Source organism: Amphibalanus amphitrite, unplaced genomic scaffold (genome assembly GCF_019059575.1).
Source record: "Amphibalanus amphitrite isolate SeventyFive unplaced genomic scaffold, NRLGWU_Aamphi_draft 000566F_arrow, whole genome shotgun sequence".
Classification (NCBI taxonomy): Eukaryota; Metazoa; Arthropoda; class Thecostraca; order Balanomorpha; family Balanidae; genus Amphibalanus; species Amphibalanus amphitrite.
This window is the reverse complement of record NW_024882060.1, coordinates 123,442-148,913: the sequence shown is the minus strand read 5'-3', so window position 1 is coordinate 148,913 and position 25,472 is coordinate 123,442. Positions and strand designations below refer to the sequence as shown.

The window sequence follows — 25,472 nt, the reverse complement described above, 5'->3', positions numbered from 1 at the left end:
GCCTATGTCATTGAAGCTGTTCCCAGGCTTTTGACATTATCTAGCCAGGTCGGAAACAAGTTTGGGTTATACACAATTGTGATTATTCATTTCACTCGGCTAGCAATCGAAGGAAAAGATACTCAACAACAGAAAAATAACAGCCATTGGAATTCGGATCGCCATCCAAGCGATTCCGTTCAGGCACTTTTGAATCACAAGCGATCACAAATATGCGGACTAGCAAAGAAAGCAACGACAACACACCTTTGTGGCGCCGATTGGGTAGCAGCTATCACAGCGAAAACCACTGTCAAAACGTCAACATCTTGAACTGTGCTCACCATCGGCAGGATGGCGCTCGACGACCTCAGCTGGGAGAGGACCCTGATCGGTGGGGCGCCGCGCTGAGACAGGCCCGCTGAGCGGTGTCTGGCAGTGACAGCGGTCAGCCGGCGCCGAACAGAGTCGGCTGGTGACGGCCCGGCCGGCCGGCTCGTCTATACGTGCGCCGCCCAGCCGCTGTAGGCCAGTCCGAGCACGTACCGGTCGGTGGCCAGCTCCAGCAGACAGTCCACCTGCTGCTCGGCCGTCAGGCCCGCGTCGGCCAGCTCGGCGCGCGGCTCGTGGCCTCGCCGACCGCGCGCCGCCGCCGACCACGCCTCCACCTCCTGCGCCGAGAGGCGGCCGGCGCCCGCCAGCAGCTGGCAAACGTCGGCGGCCGGGTGCGAGCCGCACAGCCGGCCGCGCGTCTGGCGCACGCAGCGGCGCGCGTGCTCAGCCGGCTGCTGTTGGTGCTCGGTCCACTGGGCGGCCGGCTCGCGCACGAAGCCCTGCAGCGCGGCGGCCAGCAGGTGGCGCGAGGAGCGCAGCGCGCGCACCGCCCGCAGCAGGGTGTGCCGGGTGAGGCCGGCCGGGCCGAGCGGCGCCGTCAGGCCGGCCAGCTGCGCCGTCAGGCGGAACGGCACCAGCTCCGGCACGGGCAGCAGGCTGGTGGCCGAGCCGAACACGTGGCCAAAGTCGATGCCGATCATTGCGCCGTCCTCCAGTGAGACGAGGAAGTTGCCCAGGTGGCGGTCGCCGACGCCGAGCAGCCAGCCGGCGGCACAGAGCAGCGCGTGTGACTCGGCCATCCGGGTGCGCAGCCGCAGCAGCGCCTCGGGGCCCGAGCTGAGGCGGAACACCGCCTGCTGCAGCAGCGTGCTGCACGCGCGGCCCCGCTCGTCGCGCATCAGTGCCTCGCGCGCGGCCAGGTCGGCCACCACGACGTCCCGCGGCGCGCGGCGCGCGTACTCGCTCTGCAGCTGCACGTCATTGGCGCCGCTCTGGGTCGCGTGCCGCCTCATCTGCTTCCTGAACAGCTCGCGCGCCTCAGCGCACTGCTGTTCGAGGTCGGGGCACGCCGAGCCGATGAACTGGTGGAGCGTGCTGGTGTGATCGAGCCACTGAATGATACCCAGCGTCGGGTGGACGGGCAGCACGGTGTAGGTGGTGAGCGCCAGCCGGCGGTCGGCGGCCGCCGGCTCCGCGGCCAGCGCGCCGTTCAGCAGTCGGAACAGCTGCTGCACGCGCTGGTCGGTGCGCAGGTCGTCACCGGCCTTGATCAGGTAGCGGTACTCGCGGGCGTCGTCGCCGCGCACTGTGATGCGCACCGGGCGCTCGATGGAGTTCAGCACGAGAGCCTCGTCGGACAGATTGGCCACGCGCACATGGTAGTCGGGCTGCGGTCGGCGGCGGCCCGTGTACTGGCCGGGCAGCTCCAGCCGCTCCTGGCTGTTAACGTCCTGGAACGAGGCCAGCCAGCCGCTGAACTCGCCCAGTCGGCGTGAGGCGGGCCGCTCGGCCAGTCGTTTCTTGATAAGATCCACGGCCTTGGGCGCCGACCTGGTCGTGATGCGCTCTCCGTTGTCGCCGCACAGTCGCAGCAGCTGGCGGTCGGCCTCGGAGGGCGGGTCCGACAGCACGGCCGCCAGTCCGCCCCAGTCTGCCAGCGCGCCGGCTGCCTTCTCCAGCTGACCGGCCTGCAGGTGACGGTACAAACTCCTGAGCCGCGAGTAGACGCCCAGCCGGCCGAGCTCAGCCACCAGTCGCTCCGGCAGCCGGCAGTTGGCCATCAGCTGGTGGGCCTGCTCCAGACAGGCGCTCATCTCGGCGGGCCGCACGGCGCCCGTGTCGGCCCGACTGGCGGCCAGCGGGTAGGCCAGCGCCTGCGGGTACTGTTCGGCCAGCCGCAGCAGCAGCCGGCGCACCGTGCCGCCGCAGCCGGCCGAAGCGCCATATGAGAACAGCTGAGGCAGCCAGGCCAGGAAGCGCCACTCGGGCACGGCCTCCCAGCCGTCCGCCAGCGCGGCCGCCGCCGGCGGGTGCTCGTCGGCCAGCTGCAGCAGGCGCGGCAGCCAGTCGCACGCCTCGGTCGAGCCGGCCGCCAGCGCCCACAGCGTGCAGCGCACGAAGGGCCCGCGCAGCTCGGCGCCCGGGCCGCCAGCCTCCGCCTCCTCCAGCGCCTCCAGCTGGCGGCCACAGAACCTGGCCGCCTCCAGACAGGCGTCAGCGGCCTCCGGCGAGCCGCGCGCCGCCTCCACGGCTGCCGAGAGCCGGCCGAACGCCAGCTGCACCAGGTCGGCCCGCGCGCCGTCGCCCGTCCAGTGGCCGCTCTCCTCCAGCAGCTGGCTGACGAACGGGTCGGCGACGGCGGCCGGCTCCAGGAGACACCGCTCGGCCAGTTCCGCCTCCAGACGGGCGCGCCGCAGCAGCAGGCCGACCGGCAGCGGCGGCGCCGAGTCGCGCCAGCGCACCTGGTCGTCCAGCACGCGCCACGTGCGCACCGGGTCCCGGCCGAGCAGCACGGCCGTCTGACAGCGCAGCAGCTGGTACTCGGCGGCCAGGCTGGCGTCGTCTGCGTCCCACTGTTGGGAGCGCAGGTGCCCCAGCTGCCGGCCGGCCGCCGTGGCGTTGCGCTGTGCGAGGGCGGCCTCGACCAGCCGGAGCCGCGAGCGGCGCAGGTAGCGCTGCTGGCGCGTCCCAGGCGGCAGCTGGTCGACGTACAGGTGGCGGCGGCCCACCAGCCGCTCCCAGAAGGCGAGGCTCTCCTGTGCCGCCGGGTAGTTGCGCTCCCAGTGATCCAGCAGGCTGGACGCGGCCGCCGTCGGGTCCGGCGCCGTCACCGCGTCCAGGAACTGTTGCAGTTCGGTGATTGTGCGCAGCCGCTGCAGTAGCAGCGTCCGCGACTGGCCGCCGGCTGCCTCGGCCGCGCTCCAGTCGCGCACAAACGATTCCTGAGCCATGTGGCAGTAATGGCGCGCGCGAGTCAGCTGCCCGCAAGCCACGTGGCGCAGCGCCAGCTCCTCGGGGAAGCGACTCTCGAGCAGGTGGCGACTGGCCTCCTCGGCCAGGCCGGCGTCCAGGAACTGGTGTAGCTGTTGTGTCGTTGTCCCGTCCCGCTCTATGGCCAGCTGCGTTTTGCTGACGACCAGCCAGGGGAGCAGGTGGTCGCGCTGCTCGTCGTTCCCGGCCAGCCAGACGCTGTCCAGCCGCGGCTGCTGGTCGTGGTCCGCAGTCAGCCGCTGGTCGACAGCCCGGCTCAGCCGGCCCCACTCGGACAGCTCCGACAGACACTGGAAGTAGGCCTGATCGCTCAGGTGGTCCTCGCCGCGCCGGATCGTCTGCTCGTAGTGACGCGCGGCCTCCAGAAAGTCTCCGCGAGCCTCCGCCTCCAATGCGGCGGACCAGTCGGCGGCCAGGTCGGCGCGCCGGCCGAGCGCGGCGCGCGCCGAGTCCCTGTCGCCGTACTGGACGTACAGCTCGGCGAGCACGCTCCAGAGCCGGTCCCGGTCTCGGGCCGGCTCGGCGGCCGGTGGCGGCAGACCGAGACGCGGCCGTTTCCTATCGGTGGCCGCCTCGACGGCCGCCGGCTGGCGCAAGGTGCGTTCCAGCAGCATAATGCCGGCCGGCAGCTGGCCGCTGAGGCGGCACACGGAGGCGAGCAGCGCCGGCGGCAGCGCCAGCTCGGCGTCCAGCGACGTCTGCAGCGCGGCGCTCACCAGGCTCGGCTCGGCCGTGCGCAGCCGGCGCAGCACAGACTCCAGCCCGGATGACACGGCGTCTCTCAGTTGGTCAGCGCCGACGCCGGCCGCCGGCCGCTTCCTCGACTGTGTCGGCGAGGGCGGCCGCTGCTCGGCGGCGTCGAGCTCGTGCAGCGTGCCGACCAGCAGGCCGGCCAGCAGACGGGCTGCCGTCGGCGGGTCGTGCATGGCCAGCGCCTGCAGCGGCCGCAGCAGGTCAGAGTACGGGATCTCGGTGTCGGGCAGCTCGCCGCGCCGGTACCGCCGGAACAGCTCCACCTGGGCGTCCTGGCGGCGCGGCTCGTCGCGCTGGCGGTCCTCGCGCAGTGCGCGCTGGTCGGCGTGTCGCCGCGCCATGCGGGCAGACACCTGGCGAGCGTCCGTCTCGACACGGCGGCGTAGCATGCGCGACAGCGCGTCGGCACCGGCGTCCCCGTCGCCGCCGTCGCGGCCGCCGTCCACGTCGTCTGTGTATCGGAGCCGGGCGCCGCTCGGGGCCCCGGTGCCGGCCGGCGCTGCCGCCGTCTGGGTCAGCCAGTCGAACGTCGGCTGGCTGGCGGCGCTCCGCTGTGTGGGCGTGAACGCCAGGCTGCGCTGTGTGGCGCGCAGCAGCGCCGGCAGCGGTCCGCCGCCGGCCGCCGGCTGCGAGAACAGCGGCACTGCGGCGGCGCTCTGCACCCGCCAGTCGGACACGATGGCCACCTCCTCGAACTCACTCTCGGGCAGCGCTCGGTCGAACATCTTGCGGTCGAAGTCGGGCGATTGCGCCGTCAATCCCAGCACCAAGTAGGTGGCGTAGCTGAGATAGGCCGCCTCCAGGCCGGGCCGAAACATGTCCGTCAGCACGCGGGAGAGCCGGCCGGGCGTGGTGTCGGCGCCCGCGTCTGCCCAGTAGTTGGCCGCCGTCTGGCGCACCGTCAGGTCGGTGTCGGTGAGCAGCACCAGCAGGGCGTCCGTGGCGCGGGCGCGCACACCGGCGCCCTCCTCCGAGTCGTCCCGGTCGAAGCGGCGGCGCAGCTCGATGCACAGCTCGGCGGCCAGCCGGCGGCCGGGCGCACCGCCGTGGTTCACCACGAAGTCGATGGCCGGCAGGAAGCGCGGCCACTGCCCGGCCGAGAGTTGATCCCTCTCGGCGGCGGCCAGCAGCAGTTGGAGCGCCGCCCGGCGCAGCTGCGGGTCGCGCGCCTCGGTCAGCCGGTCCAGCCGCAGCGCCGCCAGCTCGCTGCTCAGCTGCGGCACGTCGCCGATAATGTCGTGCAGTACCTGGAGACCGAGCGCCTTCTGCTCGCCGTGCAGGGACGGCAGTTGGAACAGCAGTCGGACGCGCTGGCTGGCAGCCAACGGTCGGCAATGGGCCGACAGACGCGCCAGGCACGTCACCCAACGCACTCGGTCGTCTTTCTCCACGGCGGCCAGTTTAGCGGCCACGACCGGCGTCACAGCTTCGATGTCAGTGCGGCCGGCACACAGCAGCGCTACGACGGTGCTGGCCGGTCGGTACAGCTCGGCGGTGCTGCTCCGATCGACCATCAGCGTCAGCAATCTGTCGAGCAGCTGCTGCATCTCGTCCCCGTCCAGACCGAGCGGACGGTCCGCCAGCAGCGCGGCCCGCAGCGCGCAGACGCCGGCGCGCGGCGCGTGCAGCTGCCGGTCACCGGTCAGCAGCTGGACGGCCGGCCGGCCGGGGAAGGCGGCCCGGTCGCCCCAGCCGCTCACCAGTTTCTCCAGCACGTCCAGCATGATGCGAACCACGCCGCGGTGCGCACTCGGCGTCAGTCGCAGCACCACCTCCAGCAGACGGCCAGCGTCGGCGCGTGCGCTCTCCTCCGGCGTGACGTCCTGCTGCGCCCAGCCGGCCAGCATGTCCAGCACATCCAGGAGCAGCGCATTCAGCTCGGGGCCGAGCCGCTCGGCAGCCAGCAGTCGCAGCAGCGGCGGCAGCAGCCAGCGGCCGTAGGGCCGGCACGCCGAGTCACAGTTGGTCAGCAGTCGGCACAGGAAGAGTAGCACGTTGTCCGGCGTGTTATCCGATTGCAGACGGGCGCAGAGGGCCGTCACCCAGGGAGCCGGCTGCGCGGGCGGTCCCACCTCCGGCAGCGGCCACACTCGCTCGGCCAGGTGGCCCACCAGCGCCGTCGCGCACGCCATACACTCGTGCTCGTTCAGATCGTCGGCTGGCAGCTGGAGGGAGGCCGGCGCTGATCGCTCGCGGCCGCCGGCCTCCGCCTGCTGCTGCAGCTCCTGGGTGCTCAGATCCACGCTGGCCGTGAAGTCGTAGTCGGTGACCTGGCTGCCGAGGCTGCTGTCGGCCAAGAGTCGGCTGACGGAGCCGGTCCGGCGCGGCGCCGACTGCCCGCCGCCGGCGCCGGCCGGGCGCGGGATGGAGACGTGCCAGCGGCGCAGCTCGGAGCCGCCCTCCACCGGCAGGTGATAGCGCCGCTCGGCGTCCACCAGCCGCTCCCAGATCAGCTGGTTGCGCTCGGGCGCCTCGGCCAGCAGGAACGTCTGGTAGAAGCGCGCCTCCGTCTGTGTGGCCGACACGGCGGCGGCCAGCGCGCAGTAGGCGGCGCACATGCAGCGGCGCCGCGCCTCCGACAGAGACGCCGGCTCCATACAGCGCAGTGGCGGCGCCTTGAACGCCGCCGCGCCCGAGCCCAGCAGTGCCTTGGTTAGCTCGTTGCCGCGCGCCGTGGCACCGGCGAAAGCCGTCACCAGTGGCGACGTGGCTGCGTGCGTCTGATCTTTGGGCAAGGACGCGTAGAGCACCTCCAGTAGCGAGAAGCCACCCATGCGGCTCACCCACTGGTGTTCGGTGGGTTCCGAGTCGGCCGGCACGGCGGGCGGCTCGGGGTCCTGGACGGGACGCGCGATGGCGACCACATGGCTCGTGTAGAACTGCAGCAGCACCGGCCGGTCGGCGGCCCGCAGCAGAGGACACAGGAATGATACCAGCAGCGTGCGCCGACCGGCAGCCGGCAGCCCGCCCGCCGGCCAGAACAGAGCCAGCAGCTCTTCGGCCAGCGCCAGCTGCTGGGCGGTGCCGTGTCGCCCAGCGGCGGCTGTCAGCGCGGCGCGCAGCAGACCACTGCACGGATGGCGCGCCTCGCGGCACATGAGCACGCACATGTAGCGCGCCAGCGCAGGGTGAGCCGTCATCTCCAGCGCCTCACACAGGGAGGCCAGTACGGCGCGGTAGGTGGCCAGCGCCGGCGAGCCGGCCGCCAGTTCCGACGACTCCAGTGGAAAGTGGCGCGACTCGAGCCTCTCCAGGAGCGAACAGATGTTGGCTGACAGCGTGGCAGAGCGCAGCATGGCCGTCAGCAGGCGCAGCGCCGGTCGTTTCTGTTCCAGCGTTAGGCGGTCGCCGTCCAGCAGCCTCGTGTACCAGGCTACCGGGGACGCCGCCTGATCCTCGCCGGCCAGCGGCAGGTGCACCAGCAGCAGCAGGCCCAGCAGCTGCACCAGCGCCGACTCGCTGGCCGACTCGAGCTGCTGCCAGCCCTCGGCCAGGAGGCGGGCCAGCGGGGCGCCGTGCTGGCGTCTCAGTTGTCGGTCGGCGGCCGTGGCGCGCACCACAGCCGTCAGCAGCTGCACGCCGCGCGGGTGGGCGGCCGCCCGCGACACCAGCGGACTGAGCACAGCCTCGCGCGCCGCCGGCTGCAGCAGGTGCGGCACCAGCACGGCCGAGAACCGGCTGAAGAAGAGCCAGCCGCGCTCGGCCGAGCCGGTGCCGGCGCGGACCTGCTCCTCGGAGAGCAGCGCAGAGAGCAGCCTGCGCGCCGGGACGCCGAGCGCCAGCGCCGTCTCCAGCGCCGTGTCGGCCAGCCGGACCGTCATCGGGTCGGTCGGCGGCTGGCGCCCGCAGCTCTCCCAGACGACCGCGAACAGTTCCTCCCCGGAGACTTGCAACTCGGCCGGCGCCGCGCTGCTCAGTAGGCGACTCGACTGCAGGGTGCGCAGTCCGCGCAGCTGCTGCGCCACATGCTGGTCGTGCTGGCTGCTCAGCGCCTCGCCGAGCGCCTGGCAGACAGAGCGACCGGCCGCGCGGCGCGCCAGACTGTCAGTCAGCAGGCGGCGTGTCTCAGCGTCGGCGTATCGCGCCACCGAGCGCAGCAGTCTGTCCAGGGCGGCCGGCAGTTCGCGCACCACCTCCGCCTCGCTGACGTCAAAGCCCAGCTCGGCCGGCGCCAGGACGGCGGCGGCCACCGTGTCGCACACGGGCAGAGACCAGATGTCGGTGACAGCGCGAGGAGCCGCCCGCAGCAGTGCCTCGATCACGGCCAGCGCGCGCACCAGCGCCGTGCAGCGCAGCCGGCGCACGGGCGCCCACCGACCTGCCTCGGCCGAGTCTTCGAAAGACGGTTTAAACGCCTCGGCCATCAGAAAACGGATGTTGTCCAATAGGTACGAGTCGCTACTTATCGGCCTGTCGGCGGGCAGCGCGCCGACCTGCAGCGCCCAGCTGTAGCCGTCCAACGCGGCCAGCAGGGCGTCCAGCCAGGCGGACCAAGACACCGGTCCGCGCAGATCACGGTACACACCGGTGAGGGCGTGTTCCAGCAGCCGGACGGCACCACCGCCGGCCGCCACCAGGCCGCGCAGGCCGCGGGCGGCCGGGGCTAGCGGTGTCAGGGCCTCCAGCAGCCGGTAGCAGGCGTGACGACACTCGGTCTGCGGTGCGCCGCACTGACCGACCAGCCAGCTCAGCAGGTCCGGCAGCGTGGCGCCCTGCCAGCCGGCCGGCACACGGCGCTGCTCGCTCTTTTCCAGCAGGCGACTGGCGCGCGCCGCCAAGATGCGCTGGCAGTGACCGAGCGCATCGGCGGCGGCCGTGTCGGTGCCGAGCGCGCTGGGGTCGGCGTGAGCGCGAGCCAGGGCCGCCAGCAGCGCGGCCGTCACCTCCAGCAGAAACACGTCCAGCAGTCGGTCGCTCTCCCGGAACACGCGGTACAGGTTGTTGAAGGCGAGTGTGGCGCCGAGCCGGCGGTACGGGTCCGGGTGCCGCAGGTGGCCGTAGAGTGCCTCCAGCAGCGGCGCCACCTTCTGCACCGGGTCGGCGCGCCGCTGTTTGAGCGACCACTGAAGGTACTCGCGCAGAGCGTCGGCGCTGACGTCCCTCCGCGCCGGGTCGCCGGCGTCCACCAGACCCTCCAGCAGGACGTCCAGCAGCAGCGCCGACTCGGGCCGCCCGCTCATGGCGTCCGTGGTAAACCAGTGCGTGATCTGCGTGAGCAGCGGCGCGAACAGCTGGCGCGCCACCAGACTGGGACTGGCGGCCAGCCGCAGCAGCGCTGGCAGCAGGCGCCGGTACACGGCCGACAGAGAGCCGGCGCCGTCCATGCCCAGCTGGGCGCCGCGCCCCAGCGTGAACACGGTGACGGCGTGCAGCAGCTCACAGGCCGACGTCCGCGCCTGCGCGTCGCCAGAGCCCAGCGCCAACTGCACGGTGCGCGGTAGAAACGTCTCCAGCCACAGCTTGGGCTTCACGTCCGAGAAGGGCACGTCTAGGCCGAGCACAGGCCGCCGACTCCAGGCGACCAGCTCGGCTTCGGAGCTGTCGGCCACCAGACCGGCGGCGGCCAACAAGCCGAGCAGCTGCAGCGCGCGGCGGCGCAACGGCGTTAGCTCAGATGGCCGGCGCGACGAAGGGGCGCGATCGCCGCCGGCCGCCACCGTGGCTTCCGGTGCCAAGTACTGGCTCAGGGCCGGCGCCATCGCCCGCAGCGGCTCCACACAGTCGCCCCACCGTTCGCTACACCCAGACAGCGCCGGCAGCCACCACTCGAGAGCGTCCAGCGCGCGCGCGGCCAGCGGCAGGTGACTGCGGCCCAGGCGGAGCGCCAGCCGCGCCACGGCCAGCAGGGGCGACGCGCAGTCCGCTGCCAGCGCCGCCGGCGCCGCTAGCACCATAGAGACGCAGGCCTCCTGCAGCTCGTCGCGGTACTGGCTACAGCGGGGCGCCGTCTCCGACACGTGCGCCGCCCACAGCCGGCGCAGGCCCGCCTCCGCACTGTCGCTGTTCTCCTGGACGGCCTGCCAGCAGCCGAGCCGGCCGGCGGTGAGTAGGTAGATCCGCGCCAGCCGGTACAGGCCGCTGACGAGGGGTCGCTGCACAGAGGTGGCCACTACCTGCCCGCTGAGCAGCGGCAGCCACGGACGCAGCCGCAGCTCGGCGCCGTCCGACAGCAGCGCGTGCTCCAGCACCGACACCAGGTTGATGAACACCTGAAAGTCTTTGGGCACTCGGGCCTGAAGGCTGACGGCCGGGTCGCCGGAGGCCGGCGGCGCGTCTCCGTCCAGAGGCTGAGTGCTCAGGTCCAGCTCGGAGATTATCTTCTGGCTGGCGTCCACCAGTGCGGCGAATACCTCATTGGAGAGGGCCTGCAGGGCCACCACGCTGACGCCCTTCCTGGTGAGCTGGCGCAGCCCGTGCGCCGCCAGCAGCGCGTCCCACAGCGGCAGGTAGTCCTTGTAGCTGAGCGGTCGGTCCGCGTACGAGACAGCCGAGTCCTTCTGCAGCTCCGTCTCCACGGCCAGCGCGTGTGAGCAGCAGCGCAGCAGCATCTGGTAGACGAGCCGGCGCAGGCAGGGCGCCGCCAGCTCGGGCCGGCCCAGCAGCGCCAGCAGGCAGCGCGCCACGCCGCCGTCGGCCAGGAACCGGTGCGTGGGCGGCACACGCGGGTAGTGCTCGACCAACAGCAGCAGCAGCCGCTCGCCAGTGACCAGCTGGGCGGCCGGCAGCGTCGGCAGCGCCGCCAGGCAGCAGCCCAGTGACGACACGTGGCCGGGCAGCTGGAGCAGCAGCTCGGCCGCCGGCGGCGCCGACTCGCCGGCCAGGTACAGCCTCTCGGCGCGGTCTGCCAGCCAGGTGACCAGCAGTGCCAGCTCCTGCGGCGGGTGGAGCCGGCCGCACGGCGCCGCCAGCGCGCCGTACCCGTGCACGGCCACAGAGAGCACGGCCGGCGGTGCGGCGCGGTCGTCCAGCAGCTCTCGAAGCCGCGCCAGCAGGAAGGCGAACACCTTGGCCGGCCGGCCGTCATCGGTGGGCGCTGTCGTCAGCCACTCACACACCTGGTTAATGAACGCGTCCAGCGCGCCGACGCCGGCTCGCGCGTCGTCCCGGTTGTTGGAGAGGGCCCAGCGCACCAGGTGTGAGTAGAGCGTCACATAGCGATCGTACATGTGCTTAGAGAACTGGGCGGCGTGCGTGGCCAGCAGCGCCAGAGCGGCGCGCGGCGCCTCGCGACGCGACAGCTCCGCCGTCGGGTTGATGACACGCGCCACGTAGTCGAAGATGCGGCCGCAGACGACCGGGTTGTCATCGGCCGACTGGGAGAAACTGTGCAGCAGACACGTCAGGCCCTGGATGGCGCCAGACACGATGGTCATCTCCAGCTTGGCCGAGCGGGAGTCAAGCTGGCGCTTCAGCTCGTCCAGCAGCGCAGTACACGCGCGCTCGGCCAGCTCGGCCGTCTGCTGGGGGCAGTGCTGGCAGAGGGCGCCCAGCAGGTGGAGCTGCTGGCGGCGCACGGTCGGCGGCGCGGCGCGCGTCAGGTCCTTGCTCAGCAGGTCGGCCGCCATCTGGTGGGCGGGCGTCGACCGGCCGCCGCCGGCCGCCAGCACCGTTATCAGCAGCTGGAGCGCCTCGGCGCGCACCGCGCTCGTCTCCTGCGGCCGGCCCGACAGCAGGCAGGCCGTGCTGCGGATACCGGCCGCCTCGCAGTCGAGCGACGCAGCGCCGGCCCTGGACACCAGGTCAGCAGTCACGCGGCAGCCCTCCACCTTAAATGATCCAAACTCCTTGATCTCACGAACATCTTGGAGGAGACCCATCAGGCCATGTGCAATGTCATTTGGTGGGAACAGCACTGATAGAATGAACTGAAAATCAGTGTCAGTGAACTGCTCTTCCAGATATCTTTTGATATTCAGGATGAGTCCTATGGCCCTCTCTGGATCACCCTGAAGCTCTTCTCTGCAGACCACTGACTGCAGCTCTCTGAACAATTGTTGTATTTCTTGGGCAGCCATTTTAGCAAACTGCAGTTCTTCAAATGTTACTTTCTTTCAGTTGAAGTAAAATTCTATTTTGCCATTCACTGATAACATATAAGCAACAATCAGGCTTGGTGAAGGTTGTACTGATGCCATAATGCATCACATATTTGTTGCACCTCTTGCATATTCCTGAAAATAAAATAGGTATTGAGATACATATAATATATTCCTTTGATTGAAAACTGACATAATGTTTTGGCTACCATAGCTATTGATATCTAAGCAACAATAATTCAGATAGCCAAGATATTATTACAATGAAATTCTTGAGGATATAACCCTCAAGTGAAAAGTAATTTTAAATGTTGGATATTGATATTTTCTCATCTGATGGCACAAAGGATCAAGGGAACTGAAATAATGGTAATGAGAAATGCTTCCAAAGGATCAAAAACATTCAAAAACAGGTACCTAGCATTGATGGACACCCCTTCCATGCATCCTTATTTAATAGAAATTGATCAGAGGTGCAATTGTATTGTTCATCAGATTACATCTTTATCATTGCCATTATTGGATCAAGAGCTCAGAAGGGTAGTAGCTAGAATTGCACAAAAAGGGGCATAGGTATTAGGTAATCCCTGAATTATCATTTTCTAAACATCACAATTCATTTTTTATAAGATAAGACAACAAGATAAGATAAGATAAGATAAGATGCACAAGATAAGACAACAAGCTGATAATTATGGTTTAACTTTGAATTAACTAAGCATGAAGTTGTATTTAGAATAATTAAAAATATCTAAAGAGGAAAATTTAACATGTCCATGTCTAAATCAAAATATTCCAAACAACTCAAAGCACAAAAAGGCTCTACCGTGCTGACTCCTTAGGATGGAAAAGAGGGAACAGTCGCACTGAATCTGTGCCAACTTCCGTTACATCGTACAATGGCACAGAATCAAGATGTCGAATCAAGACCTCTGACCATATATTTGAAATGAACATGTTTACTATTCCGGGATGGGATGATCCCATGACCTGTAATCTGTATTGATCCAACTAAATGCTCACGAGGTTCAGCGGTTGCACGATCAAGATGCCCCTGTGACAACTTAGCAGATTCGGTATATTGTATGCAAGGTTATATAAAATTGTATGGATCCACGACGAGATCGCTAAGATCATGGATGAAGTATTCCTAATACCTAATCTACCTAATCCATGCTAAGATCTTGGCTAAGATCTTGGCTAAGATTACGTAAATATTTCATGTCGTTACATGTTCGAGCTTCGATTTTGCTGCCTCCCACGAGCCTCTCACGAGTATGTGTAGATTTACTCCAATCAAAACTAGTTATGGCGAAACGGTTGACGTTGATTGGTCTAAATTCTTTATTGTATCAAAATAAAACACAATAAGAAACTTACAAACATGCCGCAACTGCTACGATCATAGGTATTCACTACTTTGCGACTGCAGCAGATAACGAAAAGAGAGGCTGTGCTCAATATACGTTTTGATTGACACCTCTTCCGTCAACTTACACTAACGGAGTGTATTGAACATAATTATTATTTAGGATCATGGATCCGGCCAAAAAAAAAAGATCCGATTTCAATGAAGAGATCATACGCTCACGCTCGACTAGCCAGACAGAACGTTCGCAGTTACGGGAGAGGAAGGACGTGTTATCGCAAAGCTCTTGATTGTGATCGGGGAGGCCGGGAAGAAGGAAGAGGACTATTTAAGTCCAATTTGTTTTTGTTTATTCAATTCTTTTGGAGAAGCATCCATTTTTCTTTTTCTCCCATTTCGGTTTGATTAATTGTCGGGTGGAAGCTCGGCCACGTGGTGAGTCACAATCGCCTCAATGAGTGATTGGGATCCATTGCGGAAGTGTAGGCCGGTGTGTAAATGATGGGGACACCCAGAGCTACAAAGAGGTCTAGAGTAGATAACATGAGAGAGACCTTTTGGGGTGATGAGGACTCGGGATTATACCTGAGTGTCACCCTGAAGTCAGGGAGTCCGATCAAAGGCAAAGGCTGGCCTTGGGTTCAGACTTGCATTAGGGGCATCTTAGGAGGACAAGATCGAGTATCAAAGGCGACATTTCAGAATGATGGGAGTCTGTTGCTGAAAACAAAAAATGAAAGGCAATCTGACAGACTGCTGAAAGCGACAATGTTCGGAAGTGAGGAGTGCAGTGTTCAGAAAGCAGAGAAACTTAACACGAGCAAAGGCACTATCTATGCCTTTGACCTGACAGAACTTACCGAACAGGAGGTAGTGGGATGGCTCCAGGAGTTTGGAGTGGTTGGAGCGAAACGGGTGACAAGGAGGGTGGGAACCCACAGGGAAAACACCCCTCTGCTCATCCTGACATTTGACAAGCCAACGTGCCCAACACAACTACATTTTGATTATGTGTCCTATGAGGTGCGAAGGTACATTCCTAACCCTCTGCTCTGCAATCAGTGTGGCAAATATGGTCATGTTCAGGCCAAGTGCAAAAGTGTTGCGTTGTGTCTGAAGTGTGGGGGTGAGAAACATGAAGGGGACTGCTCCCCCAAATGCATTAACTGTACTTCTGATGACAGACATCCTTGTTTCTCCCACGACTGCCCAGTCTGGAGAAAGGAAAAGGAGGTGTGTGAAATCAAAGTGACACAGGATATTTCATACGCTCATGCTCGGAGGGAGTATGAGAAAAGGCACCAAAGACCCACGACACCGGCATATTCCGCTATACTTCAGACATCACCGACCACACAGCAACAGAACCACCTGGATACTTCTCTGAGGGAGCGGGTTGATGTACTGGAAACAAAGGTGGATAAGATGCTGTCCCTTCTCAACAAACTGGCGAGTCAGGCAGGGGTTAACACCTCTGATGAGACACTCCAGACCCCAAACCGAGAACCTGAACTGAGAGACTGTGTCCCAACCCCTGCACAACCACCACGTGAGGTGGGAGATAGCATGGCTGAGGACAATCCCATTCCAGGTAGTGGGAATGGGAGTTGCCAAAAGGCCCAGGTCGTCGAAGAGACTGACACCTCTGATGACATGGACGATGGGGAAAGCCAAGAGATTGGTAGGAAGGGAGTAGAGTGGACCAAAGTGGACCGTTGTGGTAGACAACGTATGAGTAGAGGTGGAGGAAAAGGCAAACATCCAACTTCCCAAATGCATCCCTCCTCTCATGAGGACACAAGAGGTAAACAGGAACCTCCGACAGGACAGGGTACAGAGAAACGAATGCCTAGTCTCACTAGGATGGTTCTCAAACCCACTTAGTAGAAGGTCAGGCAGTAGAAAGACCAAACATAGTGCAGAGTATCTATATGTTTTTAGTGCTGTATTGCGCCATGTTTGATGGCGCATATGGCACTGAGTGCTACATACAGCACACTGATGGTGTACACAATCCATTTTTGCTCACATTATTGAAGTTTTGGTTTGAAGTGGTATCTATTTATTTTATGATCAGTTACACCTTCAGTTTTTCTCATGGGTCTTAGCTTCCTACAATGGAATGCACGAGGGCTCATTGGCAAATGGGCCGAGGCAAAACCCATGTTCATGCATGGTAACTTCAGCCTCATATGTATTCAAGAGACTCATTTCATCATGAATGACAGGTATACTTTTCGACTACCTGGTTTTTCTGCATATCATGGATACTCACGTCAGGGAGGACGAGGTGGAGGAGTGTCGATTTATGTGTCAAACAGGTTATCACATTTTCAGGTAGACGTGCACACCACATTACAGGCAGTGGTATGCTCAATACGGGTCCAAAACCGTCGAATTGCTGTGTGTTCGTTGTACTTACCACCAAATGAGACTTTCTCTTTTACTGAGCTGGATCAGCTGATCAAAGAGCTTCCTAAGCCCTTTGTCATCTGCACGGATGCTAATAGCAAACATATGATGTGGGGTAGCCAAATAAATGATGCTCGAGGAAATATCTGGATGGATGTGATCAACCTGAATATGCTGTGTGTGTTGAACGATGGGCAGCCCACTAGAATAGACGACTTTACAGGCAACGAGTCGTTTATTGACTTAACTGTTACAACAAGCGATATTGCACCCATGATGGAATGGAATACTGACAAGGACCTCCATTCAAGTGACCATTTCCCCATACACATTAGAATGGGTTCTGATACAGGAACACCACCTCCAAATGTTCCACCTTTATTTTCAGGTTGGAATATTAAGCGAGCAGATTGGACTGAGTTTCAGAGGCACTTTTCTTTTAAGTTTGATAGCAGAAATGGTGTTGAGAATTGTGACAACATGGTGGCAGCGATGCTGGAAACGGCCACCCAATTTATTCCCACCCGAAACTGTAACACTAGATACAAATGTCCATGGTGGAATGACCAATGCCGAAATGCCATTAGGGAGAGAAGGCGTGCTCAGAATCGAATGAGGAGAGACCCACACTCTGAGTTTCTGCGAATTGAATATCGTCGAGCCAAAGCCAAGGCTCATCGCACAATCCGTGAGGCAAAGGTTACTTCATGGAGGGAGCTCATATCGATGTTTAATCACCGAACACCAATGAATAAGCTATGGGAGACGCTTCGGAAATTTAACTACAAAGGTCGCATATCCCGACAATACCCGGTACTGTTTGAAAATGATGCAACGATCGATGATCCTCTTGAGGTGGCTAACACGTTTGGACGTTTCTTTGCTGGTCTGAGTGGACGTTCTATGTACTCTGATGTATTTTTACAACGAGAACGGACACTTGTTGATTCCATGCCGGACTTTGGGAGTGAGAACACCGAAGACTATAATAAAGAGTTTTCGTTCCGTGAACTGACTAATGCAATATCTAGATCAGGTTCTACTTCAGTTGGGCCGGATAAAGTGCACTATGAATTTTTCAAGCACATGGATGAAGGGCAATTGCGAGAACTGTTGGCACTTTTCAACTTTTTGTGGCTAAATAATGTTTTCCCACAAACATGGAAACATTCGTATGTTGTTCCTATATTGAAGCCGGGCAAGGACTGTAACAAAGTCAAATCATATCGACCTATTCAGTTAACTTCTGTTTTGTGCAAACTGATGGAAAGAATGATCGGGAAGAGACTGAGCTGGTATCTAGAGAGGTTTTGCCTGCTATCTAGGTTCCAGTGTGCCTTTCGGGAGAACAGGAGCACAATGGACCACTTGCTACGACTGGAGTCCCAGATTCGAGATGGATTCCTCCATCATTGCACTACAATTGGAATTTTTCTCGATTTAAAATCGGCATACAACATGGTGTCTCCTACTATGCTCATGCATCGTCTTTTTGATATGGGTTTTCGAGGACACTTGATGTACTTTGTCCAATCGTACCTAAGTCGACGAACGTTTCAGGTTCGATGTGGTGTGTTATCGGACACATTCTCTCAAGAATACGGACTTGTGCAGGGTGGGGTGTTATCGCCAATGCTTTTTAACATTGCTATTAACTCGATGTTTAATGATATCCCTCGCGGTGTCTCCTATGCCATCTATGCTGATGATTGCACGATTTGGACGCAGGGTAGACGCCTACCTGAACTGTTTCACACATGTCAACAGGCTCTGCACAAAGTTGGTGAATGGGCGCTTAACAATGGATTTTCATTCTCAGCAGAAAAATCCACAGCGGTCATGTTCAGACGTGGATTAAGACATGTTGACCTGGGGTCTTACCCCACCCTTGTGATCAACAATGCAACCATTCCTTTTGCTGAACAGGTTAGATACCTGGGAGTTTTGCTAGACAGCAAACTAAACCTTAGAGCGCATGTAGAGTATACGAAAGCGAGGGCACAGAAACGAATCGCTCTTCTCAAATGTGTATCAGGCAAATCCTTTGGCGCTGATCGAGTGATTCTCCTTCGAATGTATAAAGCTCTAATTCGTCCTATTCTCGATTATGCTGCAGTGCTACTTGATGGGCCGGGAAGTCGCATTATTGATTCACTTGAGTGCGTACAGAACACAGCACTACGTATTGCGACTGGAGCACTGCGAACCAGCCCTGTACGATCATTGCAGGTTGAAACCAACGTGGTTCCTCTTAGCCTCAGGAGGCAAGACCTATCCCTAAGATATTATCTCAAGGTACAGGGAGACATTCGACATCCATGTCGCAAAGTGGTTGATATGGAGAGCAACCAACACGTGTATGAAGGATTATCGGAACATTATATGAGAAGGATCTCTGGATTTCCTGTTTCACATAGGTTGTCCACCATGTGCAGGGAACTTGGTCTCCGATTACCACGAAACACGGTGAACCCACGTGGACTAATACCCCCCTGGCTCTTACCTGACGTTACCACGATGATGTTACTCAATGGCACGAGACACATGACAGAAACGGACATACATTTAGCGTTCCAAGATGTGCTTGCACAATATCCTGGGTTCCGGAGATTCTACACTGACGGTTCTAAGATTGATGGATCGACTGGTTGCGCTTTTACAGTGAATAATGCTTTCTTTTCCCACAAACTGGAGCCATGGATGTCTGTGTTTACTGCGGAGTTGGTGGCCATACGCGAAGCGCTTCGATTCATTTCGGATCATCGGGTTGACAAAGCAATGATCTGCTCGGACTCGCAATCCGCGATACGTGCTATAGCGTCTCACAATCGAGAACATTGCATTGTCATAGAGATTTCTGAGATTCTCTACCAGCTCTCACGTGATCGACGCCAATGTATCTTTCTGTGGATACCAGGACACAGTGGTGTAGCAGGCAATGTAAGAGCCGATCATTGGGCCAGAATGTCTCACCAGAAACCGAATGTCACACATGTTAATGCAGGGTACAGAGAGTTGCTGCCCATGGTACGCAAGAGTACCAAAGATAAGTTCGCTGAGATATGGCACGATTACCGCCCGACGCTCCTTAAAGAGGTTAAGCCAAATGTCGGCCAATGGATGTCGAGTTCTCGCAGTAATCGTAGAGAAGAAATCATACTGACGAGGATGCGATTAGGCCACACTCTTCTTACTCACAGACACATTCTTGATCGCGAACCTCCACCGATATGTGACCGTTGCCGATGTGCACTTGACGTTCCGCACATCTTGCTGCATTGTCGGAAATTCTGTGCCGAAAGACGGAACCTGGAAATAGAATGTCTCATATCCAATGTCCAGATGAATGTAGGATCTCTACTGGGAAATGAATTTCCCTTGATCACTGATGCTGTGTTTGCATATCTTACTGAATGCGGTGTTGCTCAGAGATTGTGAGACGATGTGATAAGCACTGTGATTTTGTGATGTCCAACACTGCTGTGACTTATTGGTGAACTAATTAGAGTGCGTGTTATCGATGCTCTGTTGATTGTGTCTGTAGTTTAGTTAGACAATAGTCAGTTTTCACTCCCAAGTAGTTGTTCTAGAATCTACCGTATCCAGACCATCTCTTTGGTCTATGTAGCCTAGCTGAATCCCCAGTAGTGTAACCAGGATGCCACAACTACGGCCGAAAACTAACCGTTTCTGCCTCCGGCAGAGACCTTCATGTCTACATCCTCCCAAAGCAAGTCCACACCACGGCTATACCTATCCTAAATCCGTAACCCTGCTTAGTCACCCTGCTTAGTTCCCGTTACCCATTAAGAAGAAAAGAAGAAGAAAGACTGCCATCAAAAGAAGTTGGACGCAAGAGCCAAGCTGCTACGCGCCCTAACCCAGAACAACAACAACAACATCGACTAGCCAGAGGCCTTGAGCCAGAGTATAAGGTATAGATCGACTAGCGACTAGCAAGGAGTGAGGGGTTGTGCTGGTCTGTATTGTCTTTATAGTATACCGATATAATTCCTCTTTACTTGAATATTTACTGTAAGTTTGTACGGTAGTCATTCCATCTGCATCAAAAGTTTTGTGTGGGCAGGGTGAGTTATCATTGACCAGTGGTTTCCGCATGCGATAGGATGAGCGATAAACGATAAACGATAATGATCGCTGTTAAGTAAATCGGTTATCGTTATCGTTTATCGCTAAATTTTCAAAATTATCGCTCATCCACTTATCGCAAGTTACAAAAATAATGAACGATAAACGATAAAATGTAAAACGGGATGATGGAAAAATGGAAGACGATCGACAGTGTATGCCGCGCGACAGTATGTGTGCGCAACCTGTTGCCATGCTAAGTGTATAGATCTGCAAATAAACTTAAAGTACACTTTTTAAGCTGTATTTCTTATCGCTTTTGTTATTGCTGTTAAAAAAACAATTATTGTTATTGTTATATCGTTAATCGTTTCGTTATCGCTGTTAAAAAAATAATCACCGTTATCGTTTTATCATTTTATCGTTATCGTAGGTCCGAAAATTAATTATCGAGGAAAGCACTGTCATTGACTGGGTATACCTGGGCCCTGTTTCACCGGTGGTAGCAGCACGCTGCTATTACACGTGTCAAATTGGGTTTCCATGGAGACATCCATGGAGCCTATTCCATGGAGCCTATTCCTCCAACACTACCAGAAGTGTGATGTCAGCTCGTGAAATGGAAAAGCAGCATGCTGCTATCACTGGTGAAACAGGGCCCTGGTCAGCACCCTGGGGATCAGCAGGCACTACCCTAAAGTGTAAATTGGCAGCACTAAGTGTCAGAAATTAGGTAACTCACAAAATGATGCTAAAACTTACAAATTAAGTAGCTCCCTCCTCCTGAGCCCTCACATTTTCTCTATCTTATACTTTTACCCTGCTACCTCAGGTCAGATGATCAGGTCAGTTATGTGATAGGTATCCCCTCTTTTGTTTATTGGCAGCTTACATCTGAAACTGCCTGTTACATAAGACATGGTGCAGTTACAGGACTGAAAGTCCATTGGATGTAGGGTAGCACTACCAGGACTCCCAGGAGTCCTAAGGGTTAAGTTTTGACCTCTGAACCCATGAGTCCTCTGAAAGCCAAAACATCCTGGACCCTCTAAAATCAGTGTACTGTGTGAGGCCCTTTCAGCCTAGCCTGAACCTTCATCAGACTGTTATTGTGTTACCTTTGAGACTGCAGTGGATGAAGTTCACACAAGTGGAGGATTCTCCTAAAATCATTTTGATGCCATTTCAGAGTCTATGGGTCCCAGGAAATGTAAGCTGGACCATCATGGACTGAGATGAAGTAGACCTCAGTCCTTGCTGGCATGACCTAATGACTAACACACAAAGTTTTATTATGGGAGGGGATGTGTAGCAGATTGTTTTCAAAATATCTGTAAGTTGTATTTTGGTTGAAATTTTGTAATGCAAATGACTATTTAGGCTTAGCTGTTGTCCGTCTTCAGAATCAAGTTTTTTATGCTCACTTTCTATGATCATACCGATTATTTTTCGGTGGTGGGAAAATATTTGTTTTACCCATACAGATAAAGCTGAAACAGACTCTTCTGGCAATAAGCATTCAAGATAGGTATTGCATGTCAGAGCCTTTTCAATTTTAGGCTAGGTACACAAGCTCTCTTTCGATTTACTTTCACGCACGGTGGAGTTTTGATTGGTGCTAACGAATTCTATATAGTACCTATATTTGAAAAGGCTCGCATGATATTTCCTGACCGTCGAAAGTGTCTGTTTCAGCCATCAGGAAGTCTGGAGAAAACTTGTGTCGGGCAGCAAAACACCCCAGCAGTGTATCGTAAAAACAGTGGTGAATCTGCCATTGAACAATGCTACCGTGCATTAGCACTGAGCCATTGTGTTGTTTGTCGAACACCGGGCGCGCGCTGTACATAGCTGTTTTCTGCGAATGGCCCGTTTTCCTCCGGCCGATGTTTCGTTGCAGAGGGCGCGATGTCAGACGAGGAGGATTTTGTTCCGGACCTGGTACCGGCCCAGTACGCGCCCATTCCAGTTCTGATCATCACCGGCTGCCTAGGCGCCGGAAAAACCACGCTGCTCAATTACATACTCACGGAGCAGCACCACAAGAGGATAGCCGTTATCCTCAATGAATTCGGCGAAGGTAGGTAGCAAGTTGAACGTCGATGTGTCATGTGCTGTTTCATGTAGTACAACGTTGATTCATTGATGTCCCTTGGTAATGCTTTAAGTAAACATGCATTGCATACTTTTTACACCAACACTAGTTTCCCTTCAAAGTGTAGTGGGTAGCTGTTTAAATCAGGGCTGCGGAGTCGATGGATTTTAGGGTGACTCCGACTCCGACTCCGGCTTTAAAAATCGACTCCGACTCCGACTCCAGCTCCGACTCCGACTCCGGACGGTTCTATTGAAAGCCATATCGTGATACTGAAGCTCATAATAGATATGTTTTATCTTGCCTGAAACGATCCTTTGTGCGTTCCAGGGCTTTGCATTGCAAATATGCATAAAAACAATATTCAGAATTAACAAGCAGGTTCTGGGGAATTCACGGTCTTCTGCTTCTTTCACTGAAAACGTTCGTCCAAAACAGCGAAGTGGTCATTTTTCGACAAAATCTAATTTCGAGAGCTGTATATCGTCAATTCAACAGGTTGGGCGTTCCACGACAAATCGACAAGTGCCCTGCACCCTCATATTTTATTTTTTGCTTAAAATTGGCCTAATGGGTTGTGGTAGGCGGGGAAGCCAGCTGTGGCAAGGATTTTTTTCTTCGAACAGCGGTTTCCGAGATATAGCCTCGGGCAATTCCTGGAGGTCGCGCTGCAGCCCTATGTTTGGCGGCCTATAACTCAGAAACTATTGGTTTTCTACGATAAAAACTTTATATGGTTCAACTCACAATCAACCAACAAACATTTTGGCTATCTCGGATTTTCAATTTTTTGAAAATTTTGATCACGTGACCCTTTTACCTATTTTTTCGAAAAGTGACCTTGATATTTTCCCCACTGAAAGTTGCAAATTTGTCTGATGACGATTAAAGCCTTATCAATTGTCATTCATATGCGATAATAAAAAAGTGCCTATCGCACTGCGTTGACCCAGTGTCCCAAAATATTTTGATTTGGGTGGGAAACGACATCCAAATAAAAATCATTTTGCACTCTCATCTCTAATATCAAAGAGCAATTTTCCACTCCCAGCCTTACTGAGAATAAGCATTGGCATTTGGTCATTTTACACATTACATTTTTGATTTCACCTTATTATATAGAAATGTATACCATTGATCTCTTTTCCACTGTTTTTTGGGCCTTGTCTGACTGGGAATTTTTCACTCTTATCCCCCTTTTTCGAGAGGAATTTTCCCTTTGACACCCAAGCCAAAACACAATTTTGGGACACTGCGTTGACCTCAGGTCAGGTCATTTTTATGACCTGTCCATTATTACGAGCGGGAGCGACAGCGAGATCTCGAGAATAAAGCAAGATAGCGACAAGCGGTAAACGGTACAGGATTCACACGGATAAGGTCTACAATTTTTACTGAGGTCATTTTCAGGTCAGGTCAAAGATGACGTCACAGGGGTAAAAAGGAAGTCAAAATAGTTTTGGCTGAACCTTTTGATCTAATAAAGAAAGAGACGTGGAACAGACACCATTGTGTTTGCATTGGCCTAGCGCCAGTTCGCTTTGAATTTCGATATCGATGACCTAAGGTCAGGTCAATTTCTTGACCATCCCATTAAAAGTAAATTGGGGATAAATCGGCTCGCTTACTTTTAAACTAAAACACGTCGGAATCGCCTAATTTACCATGAGTGACTTCATATAGGATCAATTTTGCCTACCTTGAGACCTTTTTTTGCTCTTGGGCAACTGTAAGAAGGTCATGTGACATCATTAAAGGTCACCAAAGGTTTTTTTGCTAATAACTCCTTACAGGTTTGAGATACAGATGCGCGGATGGATTCATTGTGCTCAGCTCGTCAAGGCGCATCGAATGATATGCATATATGATGACCTTAGGTCACGTGACCTAAGGTCAGTTTTTGACCTTGACCTTTCGAGGTCAACATACATATGCCTTCGATGCGGATCGACGAGAGGATCACGATGGTGCTATTAGTTTGCTCCCAGCTGGGATACCTTGAAAGTTATTCGAGAAAAACTTCATATATATGTAGTGCCGCTATTTTGACTTCCTTTGTGCCCCTGTGACGTCATCTTTGACCTGACCTGAAAATGACCTCATTAAAAATTGTAGACCTTATCCGTGTGTACCCTTTATCGTTTACTGCTTGTCGCTATCTTGCTTTGTTCTCGAGATCTCGCTGTCGCTCCCGCTCGTAATAATGGACAGTTCATAAAAATGACCTGACCTGAGGTCAACGCAGGGCGATAGCTACTTTTTTATTATCGCATATGAATGACAATTGATAAGGCTTTAATCGTCATCAGACAAAATTGCAACTTTCAGTGGGGAAAATATCAAGGTCACTCTTTGAAAAATAGGTCAAAAGGTCACGTGATCAAAATTTTCAAAAATTGAAAATCCGAGATAGCCAAAATGTTTGTTGGTTGATTGTGAGTTGAATCATATAAAGTTTTTATCATAGAAAACTAATAGTTTCTGAGTTATAAGCCGTCAAACATAAGGTTGCAGCGTGACCTCCAGGAATTGCCCGAGGCTATATCTCAGAAACCGTTGTTCGAAGAAAAAAATCCTTGCCACAGCTGGCTTCCCCGCCCATCACAACCCCTTACACCAGTTTTCAATGAAGAATAAAATATGTGGGTGCAAATTTAATTTTTTATTTGTCGAATTGTCGTGGAACGCCCCAGGTGCAGTGCGTGACGTGGAGCCATGCAGCGTTAACTCCGACTTCGGAGTCGGAGTCGGTAAGATTTTGGCGACTCCGACTCCGACTCCGGGCAGAATTGTCGACTCCGACCGACTCCAACTCCGACTCCGACTCCGACTCCGCAGCCCTGGTTTAAATAGTGAGGCGTGCAGCAGCTGCGATTTGTGTGTGTGTGTGTGTTTTTTTTTTTGCAAAGTGCTATTTAGCCTACGAGCTTAACGGTTTGGTGGCACTCTTTTAGCTCGCTTTATCGTATTTTCTGCCAGGGAGTGCGATGGAGAAGAGTTTATCGATCGGCGAGGAGGGCAACATGTACGAAGAGTGGCTGGAGCTAAGAAACGGCTGTCTCTGCTGCTCAGTCAAGTGAGGTTCTCTCACCAAAGATGTTGTTATGTTGTGTGACAGTATGAGTCTCAGTATATTAACGGTCGTCTGCCGCTGGTCAGAAATGTTTAGGTAACAATAATGACACGTCCCAACTGTTGGCCGTCTGATGTCACGTTTCGCTCTCCGCCTCCGTCGCAGAGACAACGGTGTGAAGGCCATCGAGAATCTGATGCAGAAGCGCGGCCGATTCGACTACATCCTGCTGGAGACGACCGGCCTGGCCGACCCCGGTGGGTAGTGGGTAGTGCGGACCCGGTGGTTAGTGGGTACTGTGGACCGCGCTGGTATCAGTACGACCCCGGTGGGTACTGGACC

At 56.9% G+C, this 25,472-nt stretch overlaps 1 protein-coding gene across 1 annotated transcript; it reads right to left on the bottom strand.

Annotated features, from left to right (window-relative positions):
* Nucleotides 1-66: 66 nt before the first annotated feature.
* Nucleotides 67-12,228, bottom strand: LOC122393963 (DNA-dependent protein kinase catalytic subunit-like). The gene has a single exon (XM_043390469.1). It carries the CDS (start codon nucleotides 12,069-12,071, stop codon nucleotides 480-482), a length of 11,592 nt encoding a protein of 3,863 aa, XP_043246404.1. The 5' UTR covers nucleotides 12,072-12,228; the 3' UTR covers nucleotides 67-479.
* Between the last annotated feature and the right edge of the window lie 13,244 nt (nucleotides 12,229-25,472).